This window comes from Xyrauchen texanus, chromosome 47 (genome assembly GCF_025860055.1).
Source record: "Xyrauchen texanus isolate HMW12.3.18 chromosome 47, RBS_HiC_50CHRs, whole genome shotgun sequence".
In the NCBI taxonomy this organism is placed as follows: domain Eukaryota; kingdom Metazoa; phylum Chordata; class Actinopteri; order Cypriniformes; family Catostomidae; genus Xyrauchen; species Xyrauchen texanus.
In genome coordinates, this window is record NC_068322.1 from 23,834,182 (window position 1) to 23,849,182 (window position 15,001).

The following is a 15,001-nucleotide window of genomic DNA, read 5'->3' on the forward strand; positions in this document are numbered from 1 at the left end:
TTTGCGGACGACCCACCGGCCCGCTTGGTTCTCCCAATGGCCAGTCCACCCCTGATCAGCCCCAAAGCGCGTTGGCCCACAGGGAAAATGCCCGGTACGCCAGATTACAAGTCCAGCCCTGATTGGGACCACAGTCGGCTAGGATTTGAATCGTGCAGTCTGACATATCGTCACACAATATGTAGCATAATGTGCCATGGTGATATCAATGCGTTCATATCATTCAGTTTGACAAGCAACTATCTTTAAAGGACTGTAAAAATCCTGCAGTGTATAGTGGGCTGGAGCAGATTTTGCCGATTTATAGCTCATATTTTTACTCTGTGTGATTTTTTTGCATGGTTATATCAACAGTGTGAGATTTATTCAGCAAAGTGAGTAAAATAAAATAGCAACCCGTTTTAACTGCATTTTTGAGTGAACTGTTTCTTTTAATTTCCCTTAATATGTCCTAATTGAAGTTGAACACGCCCCTTTTAAATTTAAATGCCGAACGCGGGAAATCTCTGCGTTTGTGTGTTCACTATGGCACATGCAGTGAACGATCAGAGTCTGAATTATCTCAGCTGTCCTGTATGTTTGGAGTTACTGAAAGATCCAGTAACTATTCCCTGCGGCCACAGCTACTGCATGAGCTGCATCAAAAACTGCTGGGATCAAGAAAACTCGCAGAAAAAGCCATGCAGCTGCCCGCAGTGCAGGGAAGAGTTCAGCTGCAGACCTGCAGTGAAGAAATGCACGGCTCTGGCTGATGCAGTCAGCAATATGAAAACGCATGCACACACTCGTATGAGTCTGGATTCCACTGCAGTCTTGGACGAATACTGTGATTTTTGCACGCCGGGGAAGCAGAAAGCCGTACAGACATGTTTGACGTGCTTGGCGTCCTACTGCGAGACGCACGTGAAAGATCACTACGAGTTCCGCGCGCTGCATCGACACACTCTGGTGCGGCCCTCCTCACACCTGCAGCAGAAAATATGCAAAAGTCATAATAAACTGCTCGAGGTGTATTGTGTGGATGATAAGTGTTGCCTCTGTATGCTGTGTATGATGGACAGTCATAGCGGCCATCAAACCACTTCTGCTGTCAATGCGTGGAGAACACAAAAGGTGAGACTAATATTTGTTTTAATGTACAGTAATGTCGTTAAACGTGATTCAATTAATTGTATACAGGCTCACATCTGATGGCGCCTCTTTAATTGGAGGAACTTTTAACCCGTAGCGACTTGAAGCGCTCTGATTTTAGATGTTACATTACAAATAAACGGTGTATTTCTATATGCAAGTACTTTTTCGTGCTTTTAACAGTTCTGAATGGTTACGTTTGCTGGAAATTCACACTTTTAGACTTGCACTTGCACAATATGCGTATTGGCCTATTAAAGGGTAACTAAACCCTAAACCAACTTTTTTTAGTTAATGATCTGTAAGAATGGGGCTTTATTAGTACTGGTCATTGATTCAAGTAATTTTTTTGACATTTGTGTATAAAGTGTTTTAATTCTACAATATATGGTGTAAAAACGTCTGAGTGCTGCCCTCTTCAGGTTGAACAGTGGCTACTGCAGTTGAATTTTCCTATTGGCTGTTTGCGGTACTTCCTGACGTAAGCGGTGACAGCTGACTTAAGCAGGTTCCAACTCACCACGCCCTTGGTACGAGCTACCACGCCCATGGCAGTATAAAAACCATCTCGTTTCATCAAAACCACTGTAGCGAGTCAGGAGTTGGAATTGCGAGTATTGAAAACGATCAGGATGGAGTATTTTAGCATCTATTTAGCATAGCATTTATATAGTTATTTAGATTATTTAATGTAGCCTAGGTAGTTAATTAGCATATTTGTTAGTGTAGTATTGTTAGAAGCATAGTTAGTTAGTAGCATAGTATTGCGTCAGTTAGGATAGCTTCAAGTTAGCGTAGATTATCTGTATTTAGTACAGTGGTCAGGATGGTAAGTAGGTGTAGTGTTTCTGGTTGCAACAGCACTGCTGGACTGTATAGCTTTCCAGCAGACTTGGAAATTAGGCACCAGGGGTTGCACGTCCTTGTTCTGGAAGACCGCGAGTTCCCGCCTAGAGCTGGAGGAGTGTGCAAACTGCATTTTACGCGGGATTGCTTCTCTAACGCAATGGAGGTGGAAATGGGCTTCTCCAAACAGCTTGCGCTGAAAAGCGACGCAGTGCCAAACGCTGCTCCTCCTGCATGGACTCCACCACCTCAGCGGCGTCTTGAGGTGAGTGATCATATATATTTGAATCACAATTTATGGTTAGGCTAAAGTTAATCCTCTGGGGTAGACAAACGCGCGTTCGCGATGCGGGAGTGTTAAACGTATACATTGTATTACGGTATTGACTACCTGTATAATTTTACTTGGAGGTATATGGTTTTGTACACGATGACGTTACGCTTTACGTCACATTCTTCTAAGTTGAGAGAACAGCTAACTGATGTTATGTTCAAGTGAAGCTTGCTAAATAAAAATCCTGCTAAAAGGATAAACATCACTGAACAGCGTTTCGTTTGTTTTTCCTGCACGCGAGTGAAGGTGAATGCGCACTCGGATGCTCAACAGGGAGTTAAAACCGCAGTTTGAGCCAGCGGCTCGAATTGATGTGGCTCCGGCCCTGTGTCCCCAGACAATTCACCCTCCTCCACTTCAGGTGAAGGTGGGGGAGAAAGGTCCTCGACTTCAAAAGACCGCTCTGTGGCAAAGCTACTTGCTTCACTCCAGTCACTCTCCATTTTAGAGTCTGACAGCAGCTGTCAATTAATCTGTCACTACGGGTCTCAGGTGCACGCCCCCCCCCGCTCAGCCCCGCCCTCGGTTCGTCCTCTCTATCCCCGATGGGTTCTGCCCACTTTTCGAGCATTTTTCAAATATTGCTAGTGGGTGGAGTCAGACTCTGAGCAGGGGTTTAGTTACCCTTTAAAGAAATATTCTGTTTTAAATTAATCTCAATCCACATCTGTTCATGTGTATTAGGCCCTACTATAAAGAAAAGGGAGACATTTACATTTCTTTAAAGGTGCACTCCGTTATTGGACAATTTCAATCTTGGATTAAATTAATCATGGCTGATTGTGAAAAGTGAATTTTTATACTGGCATCTGAAAATTAAAACCGTTGATTTCACAATAGTATCCAGCTGCAGACCCGCAGCACCAGCAGTTCAGAACCGCAGCCACAGAACGGAAGTGAGTAAAAGTAAAAAATATATACTTTTACAACTAGGTTATTCAAATAAACAAACACAACACAATTTTAAAAGAAATAAACTTTATACAACAAAAACATAAATTAAAAATTCCTCAAATGAACAATTCACACTTGGGCCAATTTTGTCATGACAATCTTGCAAAAATAACTAAATGTCATCCCTGAACACAAAATGAAATGTGAAGGGCTCTTTGGAAGCTAATGATTGTTCCAGGAGATTGTTGAGGGCCTTTCCTTGTCCTCTTCATCCATGGTAAGGAAAAGGGTCTCATGCACTGGGCCCCTGAACAGATGTCTGTTGGAATGGAGCCATTTCACCATGCCATGTAATGGATTACTGGGAGCTCCTTTAGAGAATGTTAAAGAATTTTTATATTTATTATAAATGTAATATTTGCAAATATATTACACACACTGATATATGTGTCTATACTTGAGACCTGCCTCACTGCTGCTAAGCGTAGCTTGTTTTCCACTTGCAAGGGCCTCTTGAAGGGTTTCTATACTGTAACAATTTAGAATTGGTAGGAAGGGGGTGCAAATGTAATGGTGGGCTGGAGGCAATGTCCAGTATCTACCTTTCAGAGAAAACCCCAAAGTTCTCCAGAAGAAGAAGAGTAAACCATATCCATATGTTTGGAAAGTCGCACTGGAAGACAACACTTTAGAGAGATATCAACTGCTACAACATGGTCATGTGGCACATTGTGTGGCGATTCTTCTCTGCTGAAGACCATTTGAAACGGATCATGTTATGTCTGAAATGGGTGCCATTTGGCAACGTATTTGTGCACACATGAATGCTGCAATTTGGCACTGGGACAATGCCATGTTTAATTTTGTGTCATACACAACCATTACACGTCCCAACCGGCTGTAATGGGACACATACTGTGTTCAAATACTGAAATTAAATGATTTGTTTCAGGGGTGCCAATCGAAGTTTGAACAGCGAGTGGTATGCAGCTGGCAAGCTGCTGCCGAGTAAGGCATATCATCTTTTCATTACTGAACCACTTTGCTCTCACCATCTCTGTTAAAACCTCTTTCAGGGAGAATGGTTCTGCTGAGGATGTGCAGTAACTTAGAGTGGATATGCTTGCACTGGTACGACATCAGGCCTGTGCAACTTCCATGTTGACCTGACATTCATGTGATACACAGATGATTTGTATGGTGTTCTCCCCATGTCTTGAGCTTAATATGAAGAGTGACACGGTGACCCTTGGTATCTTTAAGGACCGTAAATATGCCATTTGTCCTGTCGATGCACCGACTTGTAAGATGGAATGATGTAATCATGTCCTGTATTGGCTGTTCTGTGTGTTTGCGGTCAATGTGTTTAAGTTTTTTATTTCTGAGGATATTGCAAACCTGGCATCTTTTTTTGATCACAGGCCACACTCGAACCCTTCCTGAGGAGATTGCTGGTGTGGTCAGCACTGCACTGGCTGGAGATTGTATTGTGGAGATGTATTATTTGGGAATGATTTTATTATATTGTTCAGGACTGATTTGGTTTGTGAACCGTACTTGGTCTGCAAGTTTCTCTTGTAATCAATGACGTGCTTCCTGCCTCCACACGTGACATTACCAATGAGCTTATGTCATCCCTCTCACGAGCGCATGTCACAGTACGGAAGCAAACATTTGTAGTTAAGTATAGAAGTATTGTTTTGTTTCTCAAAGTAATCAATCGTTTGAGTTCAGAAGAACTTTATTTGTCGACTGGAGACGTGTGGATTTTGATGCACCATTTGGAGAAAATGGAGTACGTTCACTTGCATCATTTAAAGGAGGCCTGAAAAGAAATCCTTTTAATGTTAAATTATCGGCAAACTTTCATTTTTGGGTGAAATATTTTAACTACAACTGCCATTGATGTAAAAATGAAGTCCAATGGATTCTACCTATATTCTGCCTATAGTTTCATATGAAATCTATAACATTTTGTCAAAATATAAGTTACTTTTACTCATGTAAAATCATGAAACTTTGTAAAGGTGATGTGTAATGATTTTATGTTTTAGCGTATAAGAGTGTTGCTCTTCTCCTCGGTACTGTTTGAGAGGTTTGACTTGACTTCCTCTGTGACTCTTTAATCTAGAATAGTCTTGCTAGAATTGAAATGGGTCACATTGGTTTTGAGGTCTGCGCACCACATTATCGAGGGAAGGCCGGCTGTTGCGTGTGTGTCAGAGGAGATCATTAGCACGAGCTGGTTCCGTTACACTTACGCGAAAGCTTTAATCGCACCATGAAAATATCGCAGTGCAAATGAGAAGCCTTTAGCTGAATGTGAGCTTATTAAATCTTTCATTATATATTATATTATCATTAAATAATCTATCTCTTGGGCGGCCGCCAACATTTTTCTTTCTTTGCTGTCCGCGACCCATTCGGAATAGACCTTCGACCCGCTTTTGGGTTGCGACCCACCAGTTGAGAAACATTGGTGTATTTATTGCGCCCTCTTGTGGACTAAGGAAGCAACGTAAATTTAACGAATCATATGACATTAAAATGTGAATAATATTCATATTTTGAAAATATTTAAGGTAATATTCTATTGTTTCTCTGCTTAATTGACCGGCCTAATCAATATTGTGCCACAAATTCTGTCGATTGACCTTAACTTGTATTGAACCCAGAATATTTCTAAATGGTATTTTTTTTATTTTTTATTAAAGGGGTCATGACATGAGAAACCAAATTTGCCTTGATCTTTTGGTATATAAGAGGTCTTTGTATCATTAAAACGTCCTGCAAGTTTAATATTTTAAGACGTCCTCCCCATTCTAGACCGAATCATTTATTTAATCAAGCTCAAAATACAGCTCGTTCTGGATTCATGGTTAGAAGTGACGTGTCGGTTAGAAGTGACGTAACAGCGTTTGCATATGACCGCCTCCAGCACAAGATAACTCACGCTTTAAGCGCAAGATTACGCTCATTTCAGATCGCCGTCGCCTCACAAGTGTTCAGTCGATGGACAGCGAGCTCTGACAGAGACTACTTGTGCACAGGAAAATTACGATGCCACACAGACGTGCTGTTCCTGGCTGTGGTCAAACAAAACCTCTGAATAAGCTGCCGAAAGATCCAGACGTCAGGGAAAAATGGATGCAGTTTATTTTTTGCGGATCTACCCAGTCACGGCAGTGTTAACTTAAGCGCTTGTTCTGTACATTTTAAGGATGACTGTTTTGAGAACAAATCTCAATATGATGCTGGCTTTGCCAGAAAACTGTTGCTCAAAGATAAGTCCGTGCTTGACTATTCTGGGAACAACGACGACGCAAACTGTAAGTAATCTATTTTAAACTTTAAACTACTTTTTAAAGCGCAATTTCATTCATTATGAATAATCACAGTGTTTTTACTTAGTTTACTTGCATATTGTTCTGGCTGGAGGCGTCAATAATTGATACATAGGCACTGACGTTAGCCAATCATAACAGTGGGCTTAACACTGAAGTCTTAAATGGAAAACGCCTCCAAAACAGACTGTTTGAATCAGAGGATGAGAAACAGGGTGGGAAAAGGTCATAAATCACTAGATTTTAAAAGTTTTTCTTAAAAAAAATATATTAATACTATAATTGCACCTAAGGGAACATAATAATACAATAAAAAAAACCATGTCATGACCCCTTTAATATTCTATATTTACAAAAACTTGTATGGATACAGATTTCCCGATTTGATGGATAAAGCTCTCAATTAGATTCTATTCCGATTTTAAACGATACATTTTATTTCCATTTTTGCTTGCATAAGAAAAAAAGTATCTGCTAATGCTGTGAATTATACAGTGAATGTCCCAAACTTCATTTGGAACATTCTGAAAAATATTTAGCTAGTTGTAAAAAAAACAAAAAAATGGGGCCCAAACTATGCAGTTCAATTGCCATTTAACTGATATAATAATGAAACATGACCAAAACTGAAGTAAAAGATCAATCTTTAGTTTTATTTTTAAGAATCAATATAAGGATTGTTCAGGTGAAGATTGATTTAATCTCTTTTTAATTTTTTTTTATTTGTTTTATTTATATCCCGGCCTACTTTTAAAATTGGAACTATTCTACTTTGCACTTTTCATAAGAATGTCATATTTTAAATTACTTTGGCATTTGTGTGCATTCAACCCAACCCTGCTGAAAAAAACCAAATGCACTGTTTACTAAGCCCATGATCAGGCTTATTCCATAGATGTGACGAATGATGTCATACTGCCACTAAATACTAACAATAAATACTTCATTTTTCTCCTTTATGGCACACGCCACTATAAAATCAGGTCTATAGTTTTTATAGCTTTATAAAAACACGGCTTCAATAAAAGACATTTAATTAGTGTTTACAAGTTACATTAAAACCACCTGCCTAATGTGGTGAAGGTCCCCCTTGTGCCGCCAAAACTGTGCCAACCCGCATCTCAAAATTCTGAGATTATATTCTCACTACAATTGTACAGCGCGGATACCGGAGTTATCGTAGACTTTGCCTGTTCCAACCAGTCTGGCCAATCTCTGACCTCTCATCAACATGTTTCCATCCACAGAACTGCCGTTTACGTGTGGGTTTTTTTTTTTTTTTTTTTTTGGGCACCATTCTGAGTAAATTCTAGAGACTGTTGTGTGTGAAAATCCCAGAAATACTCAAACCAGCCCATCTGACATCAACAATCATACATGTGATTATCTAATCAGCCAATCGTGTGGCAGCAGTGCATAAAATCATGCAGATACAGGTCAGGAGCTTCAGTTAATGTTCACATCAACCATCAGAATGGAGAAAAATGTGATCGTGATTTTGACCATGGCATGATTGTTGGTGCCATGTGAGCTGGTTTGAGTATTTCTGGGATTTTCTCACACTTGCAAAACTTGCAGAGTATACTGCAAGTTTTCGTTTTACTGGCTTTTTTTAAATGTTTTTTTTTTATTACGATAGAAATTATTGCAGGAGATGCAGCAGAAATCACAACTACAACTAAAGGTGGAAGAGTTTGAACTTCTGAAGCTCAAGTTTGCCATCATATCTTTAAGTGTAAGTGCATCTTTTTGTTTTACATACTTTTTCATTCAATGAAACGCATAATTAAGTGATTGTGGAAAAACTGTAAAAAATATATGCATCTAGTAATTTGCAGGTATTTAATCTCAAAGCATGGACCTTTCTGTAGTGAGAACTTTATTTCTACTTATGCTCCGCTCTAAAAAATAGAAATGTCTCTGAAGGAATAATAATTTTTTTTACCAATCCTAATCCAGTAAATTACGAACAACTGAAAGTCGTGTACACCGGTCCAAAGGTGTCGAAACCTTGTGAATGCTGACGACAGCAGGCTCATAGTATTTACGATGCCACTTTTTTTTCCACTTACAAGATTTTCTTTTTTTAATCTAGAACTCCGCACAGGCCGTGGTGGACTATAATGACAAGTTTGTCATCACCATAACGGAGGCCTTTGGAGACATGTTGTCTAAAGTAAATGAGCTAGTCAGACGACAAGAGAAGACTGAGCTGAGACGAGCCACAGATCTTCAGAAACATGTGGAGCTTAAGCTCGCTGCTATGAAGAAGAGGGATGCTGAACTCAATGAGCTTGGGAGCACAGATGACCACATTTATTTTCTCCAGGTGCTCATTTGCTGAAAGTGTGCTACCTTGCAAACACTCGAACTCTTAAAGCACCACAAGTTTCCAGTGTTGGTATTTTTATATTTTTGCACCAGCCGATACATTTTACTGTTAGGCCATTTTGCGAGCTGTGATGCAGAGAATTGTCTGCTTCCATGTGAAAGAGCCATCTAAGACATTTTAATCACTGTTTTTGTTACGTGCCATCGTGTTACCACAATAATACACCACATTATTGTTTAAATATCGTCCGACACTACTCAACAGTTCCCTGGAACTTTTAGCTGTCTTGTCGAATGGTAAAAAGGCAAATATCAAAATGTATATCATACCATCTAAACAATGTAATTCACAAACCTCACAAAACTTTGCATAAATTTAGTGATTTCATCATGTGACGCGCTCCTACTGTAGATGTTCCTCTGAAAAATTATGTCTGTCTGGATCAAAACGGAGATCGCTTCTTTGCAAGAGAGCAACTTTAAATTTAAAGAACACTAGCTAATAACTGAATACTGCACTGTATACTCTATTCTGCCTAATAACTATTCTTTTAAAAACAATTGTGACTCAGCCATTATCGTTCCATGATAAACATTGTCACTTTATCATCACGTTGCATGACTCTGATATAGCATTTTATTACACCGAACCTAAATGACCTGCAATTGTTTTCTGCCTTGCAAGCACTGCTATTTTTTTTTACAGGAAATGCAAATCTAGCATTGGTTTGATTATTTAGGGAAAGGTGCAATCCTTCCAGATTACATTTGCTATCTTTGCATCAACAGAAGTTTCAGTCTTTGAGCTCCTCCGAGTTTGCCAGCTCCGGATTTGTGAAAGATGATTCCTCATTTGCGTTGCTCGGTGTTGAGTCTACTTTATCTGAGCAGAAGAAACAGCTGGAGGAAGTCTTTCAGAAGAATATTCAGATGTTTTCAGAGACTGGTAGGTCAGTATATCATTTTATAGTCATTTCTCAATATAATGCATTAAATATAATTATGTGTCATGCTTGCATTGCCCTTCAAAGCCAAGAAAGTGAAGATCGTGCTTCCAGCAGAACCCAAGCTCCGAGTGGACTTCAGAGAATGTAAGATGATCTTCAATGGTTGCACCATGACCATGTTGGCTCAAAGTCTCAGAACATTAGTGAAAATACTTTACATTTCATCAAATACATACAAAAACTTATTTTAAACTTTTTTTTAATTTACAAATTATTTGCATAATTTTAGTGAGATGTTAAATTGAGAAATATACTTTTACAAAATTCACTTTGTGAAGCAATTGAAATGGACAATATTATTTTCTGGACAACATTTTTCCTAGTTTTGCATTTTCTCCTAATGAGTTCTTCCCTTGTAAATAGTTTGCTTCCCTAAAAAAGCCCTCATACATTTTGTATTTCCCTACTATAGTTTGTTCCCTCACAATAACTTTTTTTTGCGTTCTTTACAATTGTTCACTTTAATGCACCATAACTTATGTTCCCACACAATACCATTAGTTCAACTATGGTATTTTCTGTAAAACCGTAGCTACCACAGAATCTAACATGGTTTACCTACAGTATCAATTAACCAATCTATTTGTAGTGAAACCATACTACAAAATAGTAAAAGATCTTAATCATTCTGCCAAAAAAAAAAAATAATTGTTTATAGGAAACATCGCTATAGTATTACTGTAGGAACCATGCTTTTGTGTAGGAATCATTATTTTAAAAACCATATGGTAAGTGTATACAGTGCATCCGGAAATTATTCACAGCGCTTCACTTTTTCCACATTTTATCACACTTTTTCCACATTTATCACAGCCTTATTCCAAAATGGATTGAATTCATTATTTTCCTCAGAATTCTACAAACAATACCCCATAATGACAACATGAAAGAAGTTTGTTTGAAATCTTGTTTGCAAATGTATTAAAAATGGAAAAAAAAAAAAAATCACATGTACACAAGTATTCACAGCCTTTGCCATGACACTCAAAATAGAGCTCATGTGCATCCTGTTTCCACTGATCATCCTTGATGTTTCTACAACTTGATTGGAGTCCACCTGTGGTAAATTCAGTTGATTGGACATGATTTGGAAAGGCACACACCTGTCTATATAAGGTCCCACAGTTAACGGTGTATGTCAGAGCACAAACCAAGCCATGAAGTCCAAGCCATGATGTCTGTGTACTGCCGAGACTGGATTGTATCGAGGCACAGATCTGGGAAAGGGTACAGAAACATTTCTGCAGCATTGAAGGTCCCAATGAGCACTGCGGCTTCCATCCGTAAATAGAAGTTTGGAACCACCAGGACTCCTCCTTGAGCTGTCCACCAGGCCAAACGGAGCAATCTAGGGAGAAGGGCCTTAGTCAGGGAGGTGACCAAGAAACCGATGGTCACTCTGACAGAGCTCTAGCATTCCTCTGTGGAGAGAAGAGAGCCTTCCAGAAGAACAACCATCTCTGCAGCAGGCCTGTATGGTAGAGTGGCCAGATGGAAGCCACTCCGTAAAAGGCACATGACAGCCTGCCTGGAGTTTGCCAAAAGGCACCTGAAGGACTCATACAATGAGAAACAAAATTCTCCGGTCTGATGAAACAAAGATTGAACTCTTTGGCCTGAATGGCAAGCATCATGTCTGGAGGAAACCAGGCACCACTCATCACCTGGCCAATACCATCATTACAGTGAAGCATGGTGGTGGCAGCATCATGCTTTGGGGATGTTTTTCAGCGGCAGGAACTGGGAGACTAGTCAGGATTGAGGGAAAGATGAATGCAGCAATGTACAGAAACATACTTGATGAAAACCTGCTCCAGAGCACTCTGGACCTCAGACTGGAGTGCAGGTTCATCTTCTAACAGGACAGCGACCCTAAGAACACAGCCAAGATAACAAAGGAGTGGCTACGGGACAACTCTGTGAATGTTCTTGAGTGGTCCAGCCAGAGCCCAGACTTGAACTGGATTGAACATCTCTGGAGAGATCTGAAAATGGCTGTGCACCGACACTCCCCATCCAACCTGATGGAGCTTGAGAGGTCCTGCAAAGAAGAATGGGAGAAACTGCCCAAAAATAGGTGTGCCGAACTTGTAGCATCATACACAAAAAGACTTGAGGCGCTGTAATTGGTGTCAAAGGTGCTTCAACGAAGTATTGAGCAAAGGCTGTGAGTACTTTTTTTTTTTTTAAATTTGCAAAGATTTCAAACAAATTTTCACATTGTCATTATGGGGTATTGTGTGTAGAATTGAGGAAAATAATGAATGTAATCAATTTTGGAATAAGGCTGTAACATTTACAATATGTGAAAAAGTGAAGCGCTGTGAATGCTTTCCGGATGCACTGTAAGTTACCCATGGTGTTGCTATACTAAAACTGTAGTAACTGTTTTTTTGTTTGTTTTTGTAAGAATTATTAGGATTTTTATTACCACAGTTTTGGTTTCCCTGCATTATTTCTTTGGTTTTACTACAAATACCATAGTTGAACTGGTTACTGTAGAAAAAATGTATGGGGGGATTTTATCTGATTAAATCCCCTTCCAGTCCTCTAAAGGGGCTCCATAATTTGTATTACCTTAACTACTTTTTGTGTAATGTTTTGCTTGTGCTTGTTCAATTTCTTAAATTAAAGCCACTTGGTTTGATATTTTGTTTTCATGCTGTGAAATTCTTACGGTGTGCCTTAACTTTCCAAATTCTTTTTGGAACCACTGTATAGTGTTTGCAAATCATGGTTGAACTTGTCTAAATATTCATCTTTCCTTGTATAGATGCCCGCAAGTTGAAATTACACACCGATTCTGCTCACCACTGCCTCAAGTTATTGCAAGACAACCAAAAAGCGGAACGAGGCGACTGGGACGTCTCTTCACGTGCGGATCATCCGGAGAGATTCACTTATTGGTGCCAGATTCTGTGTGTGGAGAGGGTTGAAGGTCGCAGTTACTGGGAGGCAGACTGGAGTGGTACAGCTGTCCATTTTGCAGTGTCTTACAGCAGCATATTCAGGAAAAGCATTGGTAATTATGGTAGGTTTGGCTACAACTGGCAGTCTTGGTGTTTGGCCTGCAGCAAATACGTATGCCATTTTATTCACAATGGCATTAAAACCAGCATCACTCCTCCACAATCTGCAAAGATTGGAGTTTATCTGGATGAGAAGGCAGGCACACTGAGTTTCTATAGTGTTTTGCAGAATGATACGATGATGCTGTTGCATAGAGTACATGATTTATTCATTGCGCCGCTCTATGCAGGGTTTACACTTGAGGGTCATTCATCGGTCACACTGTGTTCTTGAATCATTAAATGAATGTCTTGAATGTAGTTTGGGAGTAGAGTTTTGGATATGCCAATGCTCTGTTTCCGGACAGGAGACATGACTAGAATTTTGAAAAGTCATGTGTCATTATGTATACCCAGCTCAGCATGTTAATAGTTTTTCTTTTTTTTTTTTTTGTTTCTTTTTTTTGTATAGAGGCTTGAGTGCAATTTGTGTGAAATATATTAATGAAGATTTATATGTATTTCAGTGCTGGTGAAAAAATCCCTTGACAGTGACTTAATATTTTAATTCTGAGTCTTGTACTACTGCTCTTCTGGAGGTAGAAGACCTTGTAATTTCATTTCCAAAATGGCTGCCTTCCTGTTGACGCACTTAACTTTTGATGTGAAACCTTTTCTGATTTTGAGTAAAAGTAACCCCTTATATTGCTGCTGATTTCGAATTGAGTATTTACTGCATGAAAACAATGTGTGCAAACTTTTTGTACATTTTATTTGATCGAGAAATTGTTGAAAAGTGTATCAAATTTGATACAACGGGTTTGAGGTAAATCTCTTAATTTCGGTAAGTTTAGTGTGTGTGTGTGTGTGTGTGTGTGTGTGTGTGTGTGACTTTATCCAGTATAACTAACTTTTTCTGTTACAAGACACATTTGATGTGTTGCAAGCTGTTTCCTGTTCTGCAAAATGCAAACTGCCATCTATAGAAATGTGTTTCCTTTTATCTATACTCTCTGACCTAAGAAATAACTTATTTCAACAAACATGTATGCAACATCCAGATAAGGTAAATAGTTACTTAGTTGGTTAGTCTAGTAGATGTGTTGCTATGCTGAAAATATATAATGATGAGCTGGACATTAAACGTTGGAGAATAATCTGATATGCTTTCGGTGTGTCACTTTTTCCCCTCGTGAGTATTGAGACAGCGACTGCAGACCTGACTTTAAGGGCTTTTCCAACAAGTATTTTAATGTGATTAAAGTCATTTCTGTGACACTAGCGCCACTGAACGGAATTTCAAAAATAAAACGTTTTTAATACAGCATTCTGAATTTGCCCTTCCCTGCAGTTGATAGTAGGCCTATAGTTGATGTGATGGTAACAGTCAGATAGTTCCGCCCCGCAGCTCACGGCATTGAGTAGGCTACACGGGCAGAAAGCGCGGAGGTAGGCAGGTAGGCCTATGTATTTAGACCGGCTGGTAGGCCATCCAATTATTACATTTGGGCCGAATTAAATGATTGGACGGGCCTTTTACAGGCCTGTGACTGACACAGATAATGTATTTATTTTTTTGTACCAAAGCACGTGATTTATTAATTGCTGTCAGGACAGAGACTTTTAACCGGTATAACAAAAAATGCTTCTGGTATAGCCTATATTGCATAGCTTTAGCTTTAATTGACTGCTAATATATAATAAATTTGATTAAATGTATCAAATAATACTTTTATGTATTAATTAATCGTATTAATGTTTTATTATAAATATAATTGTAATTATATATTAATTCGAATAATTAATCACAATATTTTGTCATTAATTTGATGAAATATTTTAATTGCTTCCCAGATCTAGTTAAAAGTTTAAGGCAACTACTAAAATGGCTCCTCAGTGCGACACCGGTCTTTTTAAGTGTATACACGTCACGATGCACAAAATATATATCTTATCCACCCCATTCACCTCGCGCTCACACAGCTTTCGCCCCAGAATGGTCTAGAGCGAATCCTCACCCAAAGACAAGCAAACCAGGAGAAACACGGGCCTTATTTAGCCGAGACAATCCATCACACATTTCAAGCATTATAATGTCACGGGGAC

General features: G+C 39.2%; 1 protein-coding gene across 1 annotated transcript; it reads left to right on the plus strand.

The window, feature by feature from the left end:
• Positions 1–525: 525 nt before the first annotated feature.
• Positions 526–13,190, plus strand: LOC127638882 (tripartite motif-containing protein 16-like). Its single transcript, XM_052120606.1, has 7 exons — positions 526–1,113; positions 4,394–4,508; positions 4,627–4,664; positions 8,645–8,878; positions 9,670–9,826; positions 9,912–9,971; positions 12,661–13,190. The coding sequence occupies exons 1-7, from the start codon at positions 526–528 to the stop codon at positions 13,188–13,190; spliced, it is 1,722 nt and encodes a 573-aa protein (XP_051976566.1).
• The last annotated feature ends 1,811 nt before the right edge of the window (positions 13,191–15,001 follow it).

What these genes read in the sequence shown, in the direction of transcription:
- LOC127638882 (XM_052120606.1), top strand. Translation starts at nt 526, where the DNA reads ATGGCACATGCAGTGAACGATCAGAGTCTGAATTATCTCAGCTGTCCT. An exon ending in ACCACATTTATTTTCTCCAG is followed by an intron (nt 8,879 to 9,669) that starts GTGCTCATTTGC and finishes TTGCATCAACAG; the next exon opens with AAGTTTCAGTCTTTGAGCTC. An exon ending in TCAGATGTTTTCAGAGACTG is followed by an intron (nt 9,827 to 9,911) that starts GTAGGTCAGTAT and finishes TGCCCTTCAAAG; the next exon opens with CCAAGAAAGTGAAGATCGTG.